General features: G+C 36.7%; 1 protein-coding gene and 1 long non-coding RNA gene across 51 annotated transcripts in view; one reads left to right on the top strand and one right to left on the bottom strand.

Moving 5' to 3' along the window:
* LOC127516487 (receptor-type tyrosine-protein phosphatase delta) overlaps positions 1 to 20,376 on the bottom strand; it is a 456,273-nt gene that overhangs the window by 63,179 nt on the left and 372,718 nt on the right. For 36 of the 50 annotated variants that reach the window (XM_051901159.1, XM_051901162.1, XM_051901178.1 and 33 more), the window contains 3 exons: positions 4,332 to 4,520; positions 2,809 to 2,826; positions 461 to 571 (listed from right to left, as the gene is read on the bottom strand). In XM_051901159.1, the coding sequence (XP_051757119.1) occupies positions 461 to 571; positions 2,809 to 2,826; positions 4,332 to 4,520 (318 nt within the window). Of the gene's footprint in view, positions 1 to 460; positions 572 to 2,808; positions 3,390 to 4,331; positions 4,521 to 20,376 lie in introns of those variants that run through there. The other 14 variants (XM_051901170.1, XM_051901172.1, XM_051901171.1 and 11 more) reach the window with 2 other exon arrangements.
* On the top strand, positions 4,527 to 18,422 carry LOC127516534 (uncharacterized). Its single transcript, XR_007931012.1, has 2 exons — positions 4,527 to 12,558; positions 16,055 to 18,422. It is a non-coding gene; the product is annotated as an uncharacterized LOC127516534 (long non-coding RNA).

Here is a 20,376-nt window from a genome sequence, read left to right as displayed (position 1 = left end):
ACTACATTAGAGATTAAAGATTGCACTGAACTTGTTACATTTTCAAAAATTAAATAATAAAATAATAACATAAAACTCTTCTTTTGTTCTAAAATAAATTAAAATAGCATTATTTGCCAGTATAAAGAGAGATGAAAAATAGAGCGACATTTGTCAGACATTTGCTGTAGAGAGGAAAGAGGTTAAACTCAATCTGTCATTCCTGTTATCTTAAGAGTCAGTCATATGACATACACAACAAGCATTCAAGTCAATAAAGGTTAAATTGAAATTAAACACCAGACAGGCAGAAAATCAAGGCGGCAGCAAATGTCATACTTGCAAAAAATGCTCAGGAAACCAGAGGGATCCAAACAACAGAACTGACCCGCTAACTGGCTCAATTTGATTCAAATGTGTGTGCATCTAGAGTTTTTGTGTTCTTTTGTTGGTTTTGTTTACCGCCGTGAGCTGTTCCTACCTCTGACATACAGGTTGGCAGGTGCAGAATAGCGCGTGCCGTCGTTGTTGGTTGCGACACATTCGTACTTCCCTTGGTCCGATTCCTCACTTTGTTCGATTTGCAGCGCTCCTACACAGTGGGAGAGAACACGAAGCAGAAAAAGATAATTACTATAATAATACAAGCCATTAAAAAACTTCCACTAAAATCGCACGCTAGGCCTATTTCTCTCTATGAATTGGAATATTTGTTCTGTTTAGGTCTCCGTAAGGGTGGACGCAACAGAAGGACTTCAGCTAAATGAAGTTTACTGCCAACTGACTGCTGCTATACTGATGTTTAACCCTCAGAGGCGACATCTGCAGGCATGCCTCGCATTGGAGAGGTTCGTATAGACTTAACCAGTTTATGCAAGCTAAGCTCCTGGAAGCTGGGGGTAGAAATGTTTCCCCTTAAAATGTCTAATGCAGTATTTCATTCTCTAGGCCCGATGCATCACGGGAAAGCAATTTCAGCACTAAAGATGGATTTCACGGTGGATTCGCGATGCATATTATGATTTTGCAGGAATGGAGTAATTTCGAGGTGCTTCAATCGAAGTGTGTTGCGAGCTAGTATCTCGCCCTACAAACTATCTTGCATCAGTTGCACTGGGAAACGGGTCTAGAGAATAGCACGGCAAACACTGCAGTAGATATTTGAGAGGGTACACAGAAAGAAAACAAAAAGAGACTTTGCAGCATTAATTATCTTGGACATTTTACAACCACATCAATGGAGAGGAAAACATACAGTACAAGATACATGTTGCAGGGTTTCTAAAGGCACTTAATCGTAAGGGTGTTTCAAAATAGTTTGAGCATTACTGTTTAGAAAAACAGTTGTGATAATAATCAATAATAATACTGATCGATTATTAATTGAAAGGTCTACAAAAGGTGAGGGGGGGAGGGTAGCCCTGCAATATTATTACACATCTCACAGGACTGTTCATTATGGGAATGAGTGAAAACTGCAATACAGCAGCATATGACTCAAATAAAAAAGGTTTACAGTATACAAAAGCAGCATAAAAGGGGGAGGACAATATAAAAAAAGAAATTTGGCTAATAAAATTTGGTGTTAAATTTAATTCAAATTCATCCATCAATAAAATGGCCAAAGATTCAGAGGGTGGAAATCAGTAAAAATTGCAGCATTCTCAGGAAAAAAATACGCTGCTTGAATCGTAAAAATAGAAGAAGAAGAAAAAAATCTGTTGGGAGAATTATCGTTACCAGTATATGAACCTCTAGCACATGCAAATCTTTCCAAAGAACAAGAAATGTGTGTCGGCACAACTTACAACCTTTTGACAACCCTTAGCTGAAAAATAAAATGCAATTGTATTAGAAAATTCAAAACGGCCTCCGCCGACAAGAAAGCAACCAATCACTGCCATAGCTTACGCAAAGCTACAAATGACACCCATAAAAATCCACTAATGGGATCAGCAGTGTGGTGTCACATGACCCAGGGAAAAACATTTCTTGTAGTGCACTGAACCGCAGCGGACACCGCCTCCTGAGTAGCTTGACAAAAAAAACAAAAAATGACACAAAATGGCCACCTCGGTATCGTCTGCCAGACCCACTGTTATCTTTTCCCCAACCCTGAAGAATGGAAAAAATAAAAACATCAAAAAGGAAAACAGCCTTCAACCCAAGAAATGCAAGAAGGAAAAAATAGGTGGAAGAAGAAAAAAAGCACCGCAGAAACTTTATCAAAAAAGTAGTTGTTTGGGCTTTTTTAGCTTGTTTTGAGAAGGGTATAGGTAGAGGAAAGCAAATGGAGGACGAAGAGCAAAAAAAGAAGTTTGTAAAGACAGAAAGATGCTTTTTGGGGAAAAATCGTGGCAGAGAGGTCTCCGGTGTGTCTCCGACATCTGGGCTCATGTGCGGCTGAACAAGAACAGCTAAGGGGGGAAAAATGTTTGGCTGTTTTAGTTGGACGAAAAAAGGGACACATGATCTGCTATGGCCAAAAGATAAAAAAATAAAAATATATAAAAAAATAAATAAATAATAATAAAATAATGAAATAGAAGACATATAGGATATGCTTCTTTGGGCTGCAGTAAGCATATCGACTCGGAAGAGAAAAAAAATACAAGAGGCTTTCTTAAACTGAAAGAAAACCAAACGAAAGAAAGAAAAAACGCTTACGCAAAAATGATGATAGATGGGTGGTGGGAACAGAACGGGATGGGGGGGGGGGAGGGTTGACAATGGGGAAGATGCCGGGGCGTTTCATGGATGCAGACACATGTGGGACAGGAAGAATGAAGTCAGTTGTTCATTCTGTGAACTTGAGTTGAGCACTCTTACCTCTTATTGGCGTACCACCTGGGTGGATTATATGAATGCAAATAAGATTAAGAAAGAAGAGTCGTTAGTACGAGAAGAGAGTCTGGCCGCTTTGGAAGAAGAATCAAATTAGCTTTGCTTTGCTTTCTTACAGACTTTATTAGGCTACAACAGGAAAGAGAGATTCAGAAAAGACAGCCATTGGCTCTAGTGGAGAAAAGCACAGGATTGAGCATTGGTCACTTTAGGAGGTCAAAGAGCAACTGGTACAGTGGATGAAGCACAAGGGGCCATTTTGAGACCTGCTGTGGCCGTGATCTAGCGGGAAGGGAACTAAGGATTGATTGGGATCTTGGAGTGAAACAGTGGAGAGTCTTTGAGCTGTGATTTGAGACAAAGATGGAGTGACAGTGTCGGTGCGTGGCCCTGACCAGCTGCTCGTGTTGGTTTGTGCTTTACTGCTAGTCAACTAGTGTGTGTGTTCTGCTAGTTTATTGACACCGTTAGTAAAATGCATGCCATGCATTTTAACAGTAGTTTGAGAAACATGGAACATTAGTGGGAGGCATGTGTGCTCAGATCTACAAACTTACCAAATGACTCTGGAGATTTACAAAACAGAGAGAAGAAAGACAGCATAAAAAATATGATTATATTCCTTACGTTTGCTCTTGTTGACACACTTAAATCTGACACTCTATTGCACAGGGTTATAAACGGCTAGGAAAATCAAGAGAGAAATCAGACAACGAAAGAAAACAGGACAAGGGCAGAGCGGAGAACTCTGGGAAGACATATTGTACCATACTGAGTGCTGGAAAACACATTGTATTCAACTCAACCATTACATATTCACAATGTGCGTCAATTGCAAAACGAAAGAGGGGTTGAGGGGAGCGTTACGAGAGAGACCGCAGACGAAGAGAAAGAACGTCTACTGCGCCTCCCAATTCAACGGAAAAGAATCACCAACATGTTCAGCCCTGAATTTAGTCAATTGGATGCGCAAACACACAACAAAAGTCACACACACAGGGACGGACATCTCCTCTTTTTTTCTTTTTTTTTCCGTTTTTGGATGTAATAGACGTTTTCTAGGCTGCTGGTACATGTGCATCATGACATGAAAGCAACAAACAAAACAACTTTGATGATTCTTTTGAGAGCAGTGAATGAAGCCAGATTGTACTAATTGCGCATTTAAGGAAGATAAATAAGGACATGTAGAACGACAGTTATTTATTATGCATGGTTCGGCTGCTTTTTGCGACTAAGTGTTAGAATGGAAACAAAACAAAGCCCAATTTAAGCTGGCCAAAAATGCAGTCATAGCAGTGAATCATGGGTAATAAATTAAACAGACAGGAACATAAGACACATCACAGACAGTGGGGGACGTAGACGGCGATGCCGTTTCCTACATAAAACAAAAAAAATGCTCCATGAGAAAGAACAGAAACTCAAACGTAAAGGAGGACAATAGCGGCTCTTGTCGCTGCTTTTCTTCTGGCATTATGAAGCCCAAGGGCTTGGAGGAAAATTACCTGATCGGAGCTGTTTGATGCGTCCATTGTTGTTACTCGTGTTGACCGGGAGGAAGTCTTTGAACCAGGAAATGTCTGGGTCGGGGTTACCGCTAGCAGCACAGAGCATGGTGGCGGTACGGGTGCGCTCGACCACCTTGAGCTGAGGGCCCATGTCTATGGTGGGAAAACCTGCGGGCAGCTGATCCTCTGAAACACAGCAACACCAGCATAGTTACACACACAAACACACACATGCACTTCCATTGCTCTTTATCACAAGTTGCAGTAACCTGGAGAAACTCGGGGGTTTGGTCGCAGCTAACAGGGGACATTCTCAGCACTTTGGCTAACATTTTGGCAAGGTTCTCGCAAAGTTATGAACAAACTGCACCTTTAACCATCTAAATTCAAAATACTGTTGAGTTAACTATTTGTAACTGTTTAGCAACATTTAGAGGCCATTTACACAACACTGTTTTCAATGTTTTGGACATTAATTTACACGACAACGCGTTTTAGAGGCCTGAAAATGCAAACTTTTGAAAACGGGTTTCAAAGTGCACGTTTTTGAAAACGATACAGTCATCATCTCTGTGTAAACTACAAAAGCACACATTTGTGAAAACGATGATGTCATGCTACTCAGTCTATAGGTGCATAGTGTTTCTATAAAAAGTGACATCGCCAACTACTGGCCTGGCATACATAATACAGCGTTTTTAGTCATTTTTGTAGATCCATATGAACGGGGATAGTTTTGACAATGTTGTCGTCTGCACATGAAAAACAGAAAGGAAAACTTTTCCATTTTTTATGCATCATTGCCAGGTAAACACACCCTTAGTCATTAAAATATGCCAGAATGGGTAACTGGGTTGGCAAAGGGTTCAGACATCTTTCAAACTGCAATATATTATTTCAATAAACATATACAAAAATTAGATACAATGACATCTTGTCATCTCTCGAACATTGAAAGTAAACTTAACAGTGCAAAAGTGTTAAATCACTTTCAGCAGACCATAAATAAAGTACGTATCAACGTACGCAACCACTCAACCCAGATGTGATGTATTCTAATCAAAACTTTAAGCATGAGGTGAGAATTACCAATATTTACCAATAAAACTATAATCTTCAAGCAATATATCTAAAAAAAATAGATGGTTATGAATAATTATACCCGAAATAATTATTTATGACATAATTATTTATGTTGATTAGCCTGAGAAAACCTGCAAAGCTTTTACTTTCATCATATTGTTGGTCATTTGTTTTGAGTGGATATATTCATACATTCTTTATTCACTTATTTTACCATGGTGAATAAGCGGAGGGTAACGGCTGCTTCACGACCTGTTTAAAAGGAATCCTGATAAATAAAGTCACCCATAAAGATACCAAAACAAAAGTGTGTGTGTGTGTGTGTGTGTGTGTGTGTGTGTGTGTGTGTGTGTGTGTCAACCTACAGCAAACACAAGCAATCTAAAACAAACAAGAACTCAACAAGCCTCTAGGGGACATTACCAACACACGCACACAAACACGCTGTGATTACCACTGAACTACCTAAACATCTCCTGGGATTCGTTTTCTATACAAAACCACATTAATGCAAAAATATATTGTTTCACTATTGCAACTGCCTCAGCTGCATCATTTTACAATACTTTTGGATAATTTGTGTAAAATGTCATTAAAAATGCAATGATTTACTGTAGATTTACATTAGAATAGAGCAAATGAGCCACTGTGATGTAGCTGCTGTATCACTGTTTAGTTCCAGCTTGCATGTTGACAGATCCTGGGACATTTTCTCTTGTTTCCAGAAAACAGTGAAGGATTTGAATGAATGTGTGATAGACAACGGAATAATATCCCTGTCTAAATAGTGACTAAAGACTGATTATGACACTTCATCGCCTCAGAGGGAGGCATCTGCTGTAATGGAGGATTTCCTGCAGCTCATAAAGAGCTTGAAATGCTCCTCATTGTCTCTGAAATCATTATAACACTCTTTCAGAGTGCTGTGATTCAGTGAAGATTTAAAGATGTCCTTAATTTATGCCAACCAAGTGCCAAGGTCTTGGTTTTGAAATTTGTACATCTCAAGGTTTAATTCATAATTTAACATCCCAGTAAAAGGAAACAATCTCAGTAGAAGAGGGCGCTTAATTGTCTTGAAAATGTCACGATGCAAAAAAAAAAAAAAAAAAAAAAAACATGTTATTCATTTTCTTTATGCAAAATACAATTTGTAATTTCTGTCTTTTGATTTTGGGGGGAAATATGACCTGGACATGTTCTTGGCAGGTTTCATGTCCAAAATTTCCTGATGTTTCCTATGTTATCCATTTAAAACATTTCCAGTAATCTTCCCTTGTGCATTAACACAAATTTTCATATCTTTCTGCAAACATTCTAATCCATATCCTCTTGTGACCTTCACAGGCTGCAAGCTTCATAACGCAGTGGATGGGCGTCTAATTTTAGCTCTTCTGTGGTGTGTAGGCATCGTCTGTTATGAGCTACTTGGCAGCTAAAGTTACATGTCAGTCTGTTTTTCTAAACATGCAGGTATAAAATTACTATAAAAGCTACAGAAAGCTGCTGAGGGATCATTCTGAAGTCTGCCAAACTATACTTGTGTCTGTCCCCAACATGGTGTCATACTAGCTGATAGCAGGTTTAATCTGTTGCTGGTGAGTTTAGACACTTTCACAATTACGCTAAACTAGATTTTGCTTAACATAAGCATATATTTGGTTCATGGATCAGTTTAGCAATTTACCTGACCTCTGTACTTCTGTATATTATTTCTGCCACCCACTGACACAAACACAAATCAAGCAGTTGAGTAAAAGCACAGATACCTTAATACAATATTACTCCAGTAAACGTATAAGTACTCGTTTTCAATTTTTTTTAATAAAAGTACAAAAGAACTAGATTTTTAAAAAATATATATATTTAAGTACTAAAAGTACTTATAGATGAATCATGTTTATTATTTATTGTAGCTGGCACTAGTCAGAATAGTCATTAGTTAATTAATAAGAAATATTAGTGCAGAGTCTGCAGACCTTTAATATGTGTTATCTGCAAATAAGCAAACTTTTTTTATTATGAAAATTATTATATTATTAATAGTATTTATTTAATTAAAATGGATTATACATATTATCAAAACATTGAAACTGTACTAAAATATGGATTTAAGTTAATGATAATTCAAGTGAGTTACCGAAAACAAGTTAAATCATATACCATATAGTATTTTTAAAATGAGAAAAAATAAAATTTGTGTAAAATGTGGCAAAATTAGTATATGGGGCAAAATGTGAGGAGGAACATTATGCAAACATTTTAGTTTTGAGATGCATGGGCATTCATTTGTGTTATTTAACCAAAAATTCTTAAGTTCTTGACTCAAAAATGGCTGCATTCGGATCAGTCTGATTCACAAATTCAGTGTGATCTGTGAAATGTAGTAATGTGAAAGCAAAATATTATGCTTTGGAATGTAGTGAAATAAACGTTTCCCAGAAAAAGAAAAAAAATACTCTTTCAACTACAGGTACTTGAAAATTGTACTTAAGTACGGTAACAAGGTAAACATACTTTGTTATACTCCACCACTGTTTATTGTTATCCTAACTGGATACTACTGGAATGCCTCAGAGTTCAGGGTTAGGGCAATTTCTCTTCTCAATATACACAACAGAGCCAATTATAAAGGTACATCAGTCTACAATCTCAGCTTGTATCACAGCTATACCTTTCAGATATTTTCATTTCTAGCTTACCTTTAAAAATTTGCCCTTTCAGCACTGCTAATAGTGTTGGCTCATTTATGATAAACTGCTATGATAAACTGTCAATCCAGAAATTACCAGATGCATGCTCACTCACAATAAACTCTGCTAATTTATTTGCAAGCTTTATGGAAAGGCCAACAAATAACGTACAAGACACTTATCCAAAGCTCAGCACAACGTTAATTGCGTACTGGCTCTGGGTGTGTGTAAGTCTTTAAAGCAAAGCCAAGGTCGACGTGTGAATCAAGCTCTTTAAACGAGCCAAATTTCACCTGCCATAAAGCCAAGTGCCTGCAGTCAGCCTTAGAGAAACAGAGGCAATGCTGCTAATAATTATTGAACATGACAATCCATGCTGCTTAAAAAAATCAATGCCTTTCAGGCTATATGTATTGCTGGAAATCAAAATATGCCTGTGAGACTGTATGTTTTCTCTTTTGAGAGGAATCGATCTTTGATATCCGCTTTACAATACAGAACCTCAAATTCTCTTTTCACCAAACAGCAAGAACTCTCCAAGTTCAGCCAAATACATTTGTCCTTGGTCCGCTCCGGGCATGAGGGAGGTTTTTCCCTGGGACATTTTCTATTCATATTTCTCAAGCTAACGGCAAAATACTTTTTGTAGCTTTGCTGCATAATTAAATATGGATTTCTGGAGTCAGGCATTGTTTTAGCAGCATTTTCTATGAATACAGTACACTTTGGTGTCCCTTTCTTTTAAAGCAGAGGCACATTGTTTTCTGATGTGTGACATATTAGATTCATTAGACGAACTACGGTCTAACAGAAAATTAATGTAGTGTGAAAAATAGCTATCAAATGCTGATTTTGATCTGTATCTAACAATTAAAATCATGAATACTCTCACATAATCTATGGGACTGATATTCCATTCACAGTGGCTTTTTACAATAAAGGAAACTCATTCGGTAACATGTCAGGGATCCATTTGGGACAGTTTTATAATACAAACCCTCCCAAATAAATCTCAAACATTTTACTCTGAGTTTCCCTCATTGCAAAGACCACATTTTGAGGAACAGATTTTAAATAAATGTATAAATAAATGTTGTCAATTTATTTAATGTTCATTTTTTATGGTTAAAACAAAACAATAAACAAATAAATCTTCCTTAGGTTAACAATTGAGACAACTGTCAATTGACAATTGCACCTCATTCACGGAAAGTGCTGTTTACAACAGTAGCATGTATATGAATGTATATGTATATGAAGACATGAAAGGTATTAGGAAAATAGGAAATGTCTTGAGCTGTTAATTGATACTTTTGGATTCCTCTTCATTTTCATCTTAAAATTGGCATCTACACAGAAATCAAAACCGTTTCACAAAGATCAGTGGTGTATTTTTAACACAGTCAAGTAAAGTCAGTGACTGTTTGGTTTCCAACAAGAAATCTCTCCCCACACACACACACACGCACACACGCGCACACACACACGCACACACACACACACAATTAATCAGCATTACATTTTTAAATCACCTCACAAATTAAACGGTACTTCACTCTGCCAGTTCTCTGATTAACTGCAGAAAAAACGCCACAGCAGTGGCAGAGATGCGTCCTCAAGCTAACAGCGAGCAAATAACCGCCGTTAATTGTTATTTAAGTTGTGCTCTCCACATGATTGTAAGTTTTTCGAGGAGAAAGGTTATTGACGAAAACATTTCAAAGCATAAATTAATTGAGCTGCGTTTGCCATATGCTATGTTAGCACTTCTGCTCGCGGCCACGATGAGGTTTTTCTGCTGGAGGACAAATAAATCACACCAAAGAGAGAAAAACAGCTGTGTAGGTCAATCGAGAAGGTGAGAGAAAGAGAAATTCAGGGTTTCTGAGGTCAAAAAGCGATAATACGAGAGGGGAATTTTAAACATTAAATTAAAAGTTAGAAGTGCATGAGATCATTTTTCCCAGCGACATGCATTTACCATCTTTAACATCAAGGGCAAAACGGATCCCAAGCGCTCATCTTAACTCTCATTATACACTAGAGTACAGTATATCTCCCTTCCTCACGTCACTTGGCGCAGTATAATGGTGCGGTCGCCCTGTGAAGAGAGTCGCTAGCAGCCGCAGGCCGAACGAAAACCCCCTGGTGACCATTTACACACATTAATGACGCTCAGGTCATCGAGCAACCAATGGATGTCTTGCCTAATACGCTGCTGACAGGGGGAAAGCAGCTATGACTAGCAGGAGCTTTTAGGTTGCTGTTAGACTTCAGCATTTATACGCATTTAACTCTTTAAAATAAAAGCGTCTGGTGGAACATTGTGGTAATGTGTTTTTAATTGTGTCTAAATCATTATTATTTATATACTATTACACTTTTTATTAAAATTTTGAATTAGCTTTTATTTTTTATATTCTCAGTTTCCACTTTAATTAGTTAACTTTAGTTAGTAATAGGGCTGCATGATTTATCGCACGATACAAAAAATAACATTGAATCACGTACTAAGAATCACATTTATTGCTTAAACGTGATTATTAGTGCGATTATTTTTTTATGTGCAGCTTGTCAATGAAGTAAGGCTCCAAATGCTAATCCATCTGAAAGCACTGCGAGTTTGAGTCACTTATAATGTACATTTAAAAAAGCAACGCGCGTCAAACATCTTTCCAGACATGAGAAGCATTTATTAACATCTTGTCTAACAAAAGACAACATTTAATAACATGTTTTTACTCCAAACTCACTTCATAACGACAGTTGAGCATCCTTCTGTGAGATGATGTGGTTTCTTACACAGAATAAAGCAGTCGTGTGTTTATTAGTCATGTTTAATCAAAGCGTTTCAAGCTTCTGCTTATTCAGCTACAGTGATATGAAGCATGTTATCTTCTGCGGCAGGGCATATTAAGAGTTTCTGTGCAAGAGCACCCTCTGGCTTTCAGATGGAGAAGCATTTACTACTGATCACAGAGCCGTACAGCTCTGACAAGCTGCGCATAAAATAATCACTAATTATAATAATCAATAATCAGCCTTTGCCAAATCGCCTGCGGTTTAATCGCGATAAATTGTGCAGCCCTAGTTAGTAAAAAATAGTAGTGAAAAAATACTTCTAAATCATGTATTAACCCTAGTTAATGTTATACAATTAACAGCTGTATGTTAATAACTAACATTAATAGTTTTTTTTTTTTTTTTTTTTTGTAATATTTCTATTTAGCTTTATTTTTTTATTTTTTTTTATTTTTACTAAATTTAGTACTCCACTTATTTTATTTCATTTAGGTGCCAATGTAACATTTTTAATTTACATTTTCTCTCTAATATTTGTAGTTATATTTTGTTTCATTTATATTTTTATCTATATTTCAATTAGCAAAAAATAAATAAATAAATAAATACAAATATTTTTAATAGTATTAGTGAACAAAAACAACACTGGTCTAAATATTTTCTAGGCCCACTGTATACATTTAGACCACATTAGTGTAGCCGTTGCTACTAAAATGGAAGCGCCACTCTCTCGTTAGACGCAAAACTCCCTAACGCGCTGGTCTAATCACAGCAGACTACAGAGGACGACACACTAATTAAATACAGCTAATTGAGTCTCTGCGGACCGGCCAAACGTGATTAGTTACTGTTTACCCGCTCAAGTTAGCAGGGTTTGTTTAACTGACAATGAGCGAAGCCAGAGGAGGCCGATGTGGCGCACACACGCAGCTGGAAATTAAAAGGCCGTGCAGCGTAATTGATTCTTTTGCTTATCTGCAAGAAATGCTGTGAGCGAGATCCCAAGTATTCTTTCTGTTGGCTGCGGAGCTCAAAAACACACAGAGCTGCAGACAGTTAATGGATTTTGGTTGGGAATCGATCAGCAACATTGCCCGACTGATGCACGTATTAGATTGAGCTTTGCTTCAGCGTCGTCGGCGCTGCCGGCAGATTTTTTTTTTTTTCCCTGGATGAGGTTATTCGCTGTGGAAAATCCCCCACGGCCATAATAAGATATATTTGTTGGACGTTTTGAGCGAAGGCAATCTCCTTAGAGCCGCTGTCACAGGTCAGCTGGTGTAAAGACGCATTGTGCTGCGGTCATCCCTCCCACCGCAAAAGCGCAGATTACCAACAGAGACAAATAGCAGGAAACCCTTCAAGTATGACTGCCATCCCAGCCGTATTTTCCGCTTCCTTTGGCGCTTTTGTGCTGAGCGACGGGCCGAGGCGGGTTAGGCTGGGCTTGTGTTTGCTTCACTTCGCTCTAGATAAGTTTGCACTGTTTTTTTCAGCCTGCTACAAAAGAGCAGAGAAACGCTTTCTCTCCTGGACTGTGACGGCAGTCAATGTTGGTGGATTCGTCCTGAATTCCAGCTGAACCCCAGAGACGTGGCTACGGCATATTGATACAGGATTTGCTAGCTGTAAAGGAAGCAGCGGTGGTGATGGAAACTCTACCGTCATCTTCTGTTTCTGATGAAGGCTGATGGCTGTCTGTGTGTGTGTGTGTGTGTGTGTGTGTGTGTGTAATTAGCCCCCTGCACTAATTAATACAGTAATTGTGCTCTGGAACAGTGAGTCACAACCATAACAAATGGACAAACTGAACACAGAGGGCGAGTGAGGCTGGGAATCAACAACTGCTTATTTTTCAGGATCCAGGAACCATATTTGTTTGCCAATATCATTTTTTATTTAAATTAGGTGACATGATATATTCTTTTTAGGAAGTCTATCTGTACTTTTTAGTGCTATTTAAGTGCAAAATACCTCTATTCACCACTTCTCAGAGAAGTAAACTTATTGTATCACTCTTATTTTATCATCTGTCACTACATGCACTTGCACAAGATGGTGTTTGTTCCACTTGGTTGCATATACTGATGCATATGAATAAAATTGCTTGCTTTAACTGAAACAAAAATGAATTAAATAGCTAAATAGAAAAAAAATTAAAAAAAAGACAATCACATAAAATTATTAAAACTAAAATAAAAATTATAAATATAAAATAAAAATATACAAATTAAAATTCATATTAAAAATATTAATAAATACTATAATAGTTTATAAATTATTTTAAAATATCACCTGATAAATAAAAATGACTCTTTTATGTTACATATAAAACATCATCTATATATATATATATATATATTTTTTATTTTATTTTATTTTTTATCTTTATATTTTGTTTGTGACATTTCTGTCCATACAATAAAGAGATATCAAACAGACACAAGGACCTTCCCAAAAATCCCCCAAACTGAAGTGATATCTGACTCAAAATATACCAAGAACTGTCACTGTGTCATGTAATGTTTGTAAGACTTAAATCAGTGTAATTTGTGACTGGTTGACAATGATATACATTTGTGTAAAAATGTTTCGTTCTTACTCAGTATGTAAGTTTACTTGAGATGCAAAAAAGAAAGAAAGAAAGAAAGAAAGAAAGAAAGAGAAAGAAAGAAAGAAAGAAAGAAAGAAAGAAAGAAAGAAAATTATGATTTGAGTGATTTTGTTTTGATTGTTTTAACCAAGAAAAAATGTCTGCCAATGGGTTTAGAAAATAAACTTGTTTTTTCTTTTGACTAATACTTTCCCAACTCTTTTGATGATTTCTCCAGAAAACAAGACTTAACAAGACTCATTTTGTTTCTCAAGCAAATATCTCTTGATTAAAGAATATTTCGATATTTGTACTGGAAAACAATACAAAAATACTAAGCACGAAAACTTTTTTTTTTTTTTTGCAGAATGAATTACACTGATGTTCCTCAAAGGTGCTAAAAGAACTGGGACGGTGGTCCATTATACAGTTTAATGCATTATAGAGAAAAATTTGTTTAAGTATTCCAGAGATCCATGAGAATATCTCAGCAAGATGAGACATCTGATAACTGTCAGAAATAAAGCTCTTAAAAATCACGTCGGTCGATTGCGTGTGCGTTTGCATTTTCCGCCCCCTCTCAGGCTCTCCTTTTTCCCTCCTCCATCTCCAGCGTTCTCATTTACGCCCCCCTAATGTATTCTGTTGTTTTCTTTGGCATGGTTCAGCGTGGCCTGTTAATTACGCTTTTGTTCCGTCTCGAACAGAATCACTCCAGCGAATGTAAGAGCTCTCCATTAACGACACAGAGGCTTCCTCTGCAGCAGAACTTGCCTTCAGCTTCTTTCTGTTTGCTGTTATTTTCCTCTTCTTCATGTGACACTTGTTCTGTGATAATAAAGGTTATCTTTTACATTTGGCTGCTCCGTAAATGACAGGCGGCTAATCTGGCCACCAGTGCGTTTATCAGTGCGTTCCAGCTGCTGTATAATCTTGCAAGAGCTTTTGCCGAGATGGAGAGAATTTTTTTTTTTTTTTTTTTTTTTAATCTGCAACGTTTCCATCAATCATGTCTCTCATAAGTCAGAAATTTGACCTGTTCAGGAATGCCGACCTCAGGCGAACAGAGTGTCGCTCATGGGAAGCGCAGATGTTCACAACTGTCTCTGTCTGGACACGGAGAACGCTGCTGTACATTTGGGATGTGTGATTCTTTCTGTCTTGACGTTACAGAATCTCAAAATGAAAACAGATGTCAGTTTTATTTCAGATATATCTGAAAAAATGAAGGCCATTTGTAGATAATAGCCCTCGATTCATATGTGACATTCTGACTATATTAAAGTTGCAGCTTAATCCAAGTCTTTAATTTAGGCTTTAATTTACATATAAACATTAATCATCATACAGGGCATTTACCATATACTGCAAAATACTGGATGTAACACTTAACTATTTTCCATTGTTAACTAATCCAGTTAACTAATGGAACCTTATTGTAAAGTGTTACCATCATAGCATAGTTTACTACTAATGTTAGTAATAGGTGCACATTTTAGGGTGTTTTCACACCTGCCTCTTTTGGAGCATTTGTTTCGGAACCTGGCGCTTTTTCTCGCTTAGTTAGGTTCGTTTTTCGTTTCGGCATATATGAACACAGCAATCAAGCTCGGATCCACACCAAAACAATCGCTCCGAGATGGCCTGAACAAGGTGGTCTCGGCCCAATCGCAAACAAACTCTGGAACAGTTTGGTTAACCAACGAACCAAGTGGTATCAAAATTCAAAACGGCAAATATTCTTAAAATGTTGTGTAATTGCTCTTCTCCGTGCATTGCAAGAATGCAGTCCCGACGAAGCCTTGCTTCCCACTCTAACTGCATTATATAGGCTATATAATAATGCGGGAATGATGACTACATTCATAGTGTTTGCCTGTGTGTGTTGACAGTTACAAATAAGCCACAATAAGCTTGATGGATAACGCAGAGGAAACTAACCAATAAGAGGACAGTTTTACTCACATGTGACTTGCCCAAACACATTTTGGTATGCTTTAAAATGCTGCCTTGTGAAAGCAAACTGAACAAAGAATAAAATGCAAAATTGTAACAAATTAAGTCCCTGTTTCAGTACAAAGTAAATAATCTACAGGTCTGAAAACACCCTTACTTTGCTATTGAAATATCCAAAACAAACTATAAACTTTTAGTGATGTCTGTCAGAATGGGATGTGCACTTGACAGCAATTATACCGCCGTAAATATTGAAATTATGCTTACTATTCTATTAATTAAATAGACATCTTTAATCTCTAATATATATCTATATCTTTGTTTGTTCTGTTGTTTGTTAGAGTACGAATACACAAGCTCAGTACCGGTGCATCCATAATTACATTTTTGAGTGTATGGTGTCAAAAGATATGGTGAGCACTTTATCCACTCTTTTAAAAGAAAAAATACTTTTGACATCATATTTTTTTTTTTTTTTTTTTTTTTACAGACACACCCAATGCCATAAACCATCTATTCTCTCTACTGCAGTAATGATAGAAAACACGCTAACAAGCATTTTTATCATCAAGCATATTCTTGCTCCTCCACAGATGAACTTGAAGCTGAACGCTGGCCGTCGATACAGTAGATCTGCCCACGGAAGTGCTACTCATGGACTCGCTGATTGTGTGGAAGCCCTTGAGTGTAAACGCTTATTGATCGTCTGGACTGCCAAACTGATAAAGGCTCATCAGCTCTGAAGTGTGACTGCTGAGAGACCGCTCAGAAAACGATCACACGCATGAAACCACACAAACAAATCCTCAGATCACGACACGGCTGTTGAGACGAAAGATGGACGAGAGAGTTCACAATGTTTCTCAATGTGTCCTGAAATTTCAGATCAGTTTAGTGTGTTCCTGAGATGAACCACACAATCTTTCCTTAAAAGTAGCTTCATTAACTACTTTTATTAAACACTTAATATTCAACAATATTATTGATTTGACTGCACTGACACTATTGGATGAGAACTGAACTGAGCTGGACAATGACATCACTGTTTTCTGCAGAACTGCTTAGAGATGAAAAGAACTAATTTAATAATTGATTATCTTTACAACGGAACTGAATCAACACTGACCTTACTTCAGCTAAACAATGGCACAATTTTTTTTAGAGCTGCTGTACAACCAACATGAACTCTGTTTGCATCACTGAATATTATCTGTATTGTATAAAGCGCTATATAATTACAAGTGACTTGATTAACCTTATAGTATAAAGCTTATACTCTATTATATTTGATCAACTATATCACACTGTAAAAAATTAAAAAAAAATAAAAAATAATAATAATAATAATTTTGAAAAATTGTGGAAACTGACAATTACATACTGGCTCAATAAATGACTTCCAAATAATTAACCCTATTCAAAAAGATGCATTGTACCAATCATAGCTCATGGTCTTGACTTAAAATTAAAAATGTGCGTATATTCACAGAACATATTTAATCAGTCAATCTATCAACTCAAAGTGAAAAATCTGTGTCAGCTGAACAAGTCCTACATCCAAAAAAACTGTATATGCATGCGCAAATGCGGATGTGTGGGAGACCAAAACAAATATCATTCCCAAGAGAATACAGATATTCAATGTCACAAGTTTTCAAGACATTATGGTGAGTATTGAGCACTGAAATTATTCTCCAAAGTTTTGCTTTAGGACCCAGTATAAAGTTTAAAAGGCATTTAGTAGAATCACTATGAATTCATGCATTGATTGGGTTCATGATTGTGTTTTTTCCCCGGGTACCACATAATTATCTGATGGTAGCCAATAGTTTTATTTTCCTTATGTCATATATATATATATATATATATATATATATATATATATATATATATATATATATACACAAAATACTGTTTGATCGACTTCTGAGATGTAATTTGTGTGATATGTGCACCATGCGGCCACTGAACAGAGTATCGTTAGATTGCAGTTGACATCAGCCCTTTTTCAGGGCTTATTGACTTTTAATATCGACAATGTCAAGCTTGTGATTTTCTTATTCATCCATTCATTCATTTTTTTTTTTTAATTGCTTATGTCAGTAAGTTTAAGCAGTCCTGAAAAACTGGATATATTTCCATACCATGAAATAAGCGATAAAGCAAAATCTGCATAGACTGAAACAGGTCTCATCCATATAATTAAGTAACTTCTGTTCTGTCACTTGCCAGATGTGATGCAGGGGACTTTATAAATGATCAACCTGATCAAAACTGCTGAAGAACCTGTTGCACACAATCTACTACATGTCTTCTCTTGTCTGTAATATATTAGCAAGTAAATGGCCTTTAAGTATAATTGTAAAAACTTTCACCTTTAGGTCGTGGTTCACGTGTCTTTCTGCTATGCAATCTGTACTGATTTTTATAAAGTAAACTTAAGAATCACTTTAATACTGTTAGCAATATTTCAAGATAACTTGATAAGTTGATTCAGTCCACTTACTGGACTGAGGCTTCTTAGGTTTACTTGGGTATCCATATATCATTCTTTTTTTTTTTTTTTTTTTTTAGAAAAATCATATTTAAATGTGAGTATCAAATATGATGCATCAGGCTTTTGAAGAGGAACGTTTATTTGTTCATCGCTCAATCATCATTGTATTGCATTGCATCATTTTAAAACTTTGATCATAAAACTAAGCATTTAAATATCATCTTACTAAGACATATTATTGGCAGATATAGAGTGACAACTGATATTTATGTGCATTTAATGTAAGTATTCTGCTATACTGTTATAAAGATCTCATTGATTTACATTACAAGCATCTGAATTTCATCTTACTTTTGGTCCATATAAATATCAGCATCTACATCAAACTGCATGTTTTTGCTCAGTTTGGGCCTCTGAATAAAATGTAGCTGTTTCTTTTATTTTACTTTTTTTTTTTTTTTTTTAATATACTCTATATATAGTAATATATGAGCCATAAAAGCCAGATTTTTTAGATTTAAGGTTTTGTCAAAAGGTTCAATAAACTGTTCCATTTAAAAATATGTTTCAGATGTCTGGCTTTACAGGGTTAATGGGCTTCAATTGCTTATGATTCCCATGAGAAAGAGAGAATTCCTGACGTCTCTGTCTTGGAATTCCAGGCCGTGTTACAGATATATGGCACACTGCCTTCAAGCGCGGCATTCCTGAGATGAATGAGACGACCTTTGACCTTGAGCGGGATCAGAATCCACACTCGTTTGAGACTTTCGCAGCAGCTGTAGTCGATCTGTACTGAAATACCTCACATGTGCTTCCCCTCCGTTGCCAGATAGATGGCTTACTTGTAGTTGCACATTATACTGAGAGATCAGGAAGTGCTTGAACATCCCAAAAATTACACGCTTCAGCTTCAAAGAAAGAAACCCACTCGCATTCATGGCATTTGTGCACGTGTGCCCTGTGGCGTCACATCTAGAGGTATCATGGGTAATAACAGCATGAAGTTTAGCAGCACGGCTCCGCTCACTCAAGAGTAATGTCTGGATGGTCCGCCCACTTCTGCTTGCTGAGCGGCTGACGGTGTGTTTGTGTGTGTGTGTGTGTGTGTGTGTGTGTGTCTCGGGAGCGTGACACACGCCTATAAGTGTGTGTGGGTGTGTGTGTAGGAGGAAGACACTTTCATCCTTTGCCAGGTAAAGATGCACTGTTCTGTGTCTGTGTGTGATCTTGTATATATGGTTTATGGGGATACAAATGTGATATGGATATTACAATGTAAACATGGTTTAGGAGGACACAAGAAGTCATTAATGGCTTAAAAAAAAAAAAAAAAAAAAAAAAAAAAACATGCTTAAATGCCAAACGTTTTCTGTGATGGGTAGGTTTAGGGGTATGGTTAGTGTAAGGGGATAAAATATACAGTTTGTACAGTATAAAAACCATTACTCCTATGGAGAGTCCCCGTGAACCACATATAAAAGTGTGTGTGCGTGTGTGTGTAATGACATCTTTATACAATTCATTTAGAATATGCAGATATCTGGGAGTTTTAACATTTCCAGGCTTGGCAAATGTAATGGGAAATTATGTAATTTTCTGTTTTTATATACATTTTTTTCCTGCCAGTATTTAATTATCTATAAACTACTCTGAGTAAATGAATCTCTATACTCTATGCAGTGGTACTGTATAAAGAATAGAGCCTATAACTCTATACAGTGTTTATATAATATAATATAATATATATATATATATATATATATATATATATATATATATATATAACCTTATATTTTTAGTTGTTTTAGTTTTTTGTCTTTTTTTAGGGCCCGAGCACCGATGGTGTGAGGACCCTATTGGAATTGCTCAGTTTCTTATTATTATTCTTCCGCTTCTGGCAAATGAATCGCTTTTTTGAGGGCCTAAACATGCTCAAAAACTCATGAAACTTTGCACACGCATCAGAAGTGGTAAAAATTTACGTCTGTTGTGGGTTTCAGAATTAGGTGTGGCAAAATGGCTTGATAGCGCAACCTACAAAATTTCAATGAAGTGCCCCTCATGCTATGTTTCACGTACAGGTATGAAATTCGGTACACACATGTAACAGCCCAATCCCTACAAAAAAGTCTCTTGGTACGAAATCAAAAAACCAACAGGAAGTGAGATATTTTGAATTTTCTCTGCAAAATTTGTGCAATTTTGGACATTTCCACACGTTGTACTTTAACGAACTCCTTTAACAATTAATCAGATCAACATCATATTTGGTCAGTCTAATCTAAAGGCCTTTGCAACGTTAAATTGCGAAGATCTAGAGTTTTCACTGGAGGGCGTGCCCGTGGTGGCCTGACAAAGTTCGATGTTTCGCCATGAAAGAGGAAGTTGTTGTAACTCTGGCATACAGTGTCCGAT

The sequence above is a fragment of the Ctenopharyngodon idella genome, chromosome 7 (assembly GCF_019924925.1).
Source record: "Ctenopharyngodon idella isolate HZGC_01 chromosome 7, HZGC01, whole genome shotgun sequence".
Taxonomy (NCBI): Eukaryota; Metazoa; Chordata; class Actinopteri; order Cypriniformes; family Xenocyprididae; genus Ctenopharyngodon; species Ctenopharyngodon idella.
Note: the sequence above shows the minus strand (reverse complement) of the source record. Positions and strands in the feature narration are given on the sequence as shown.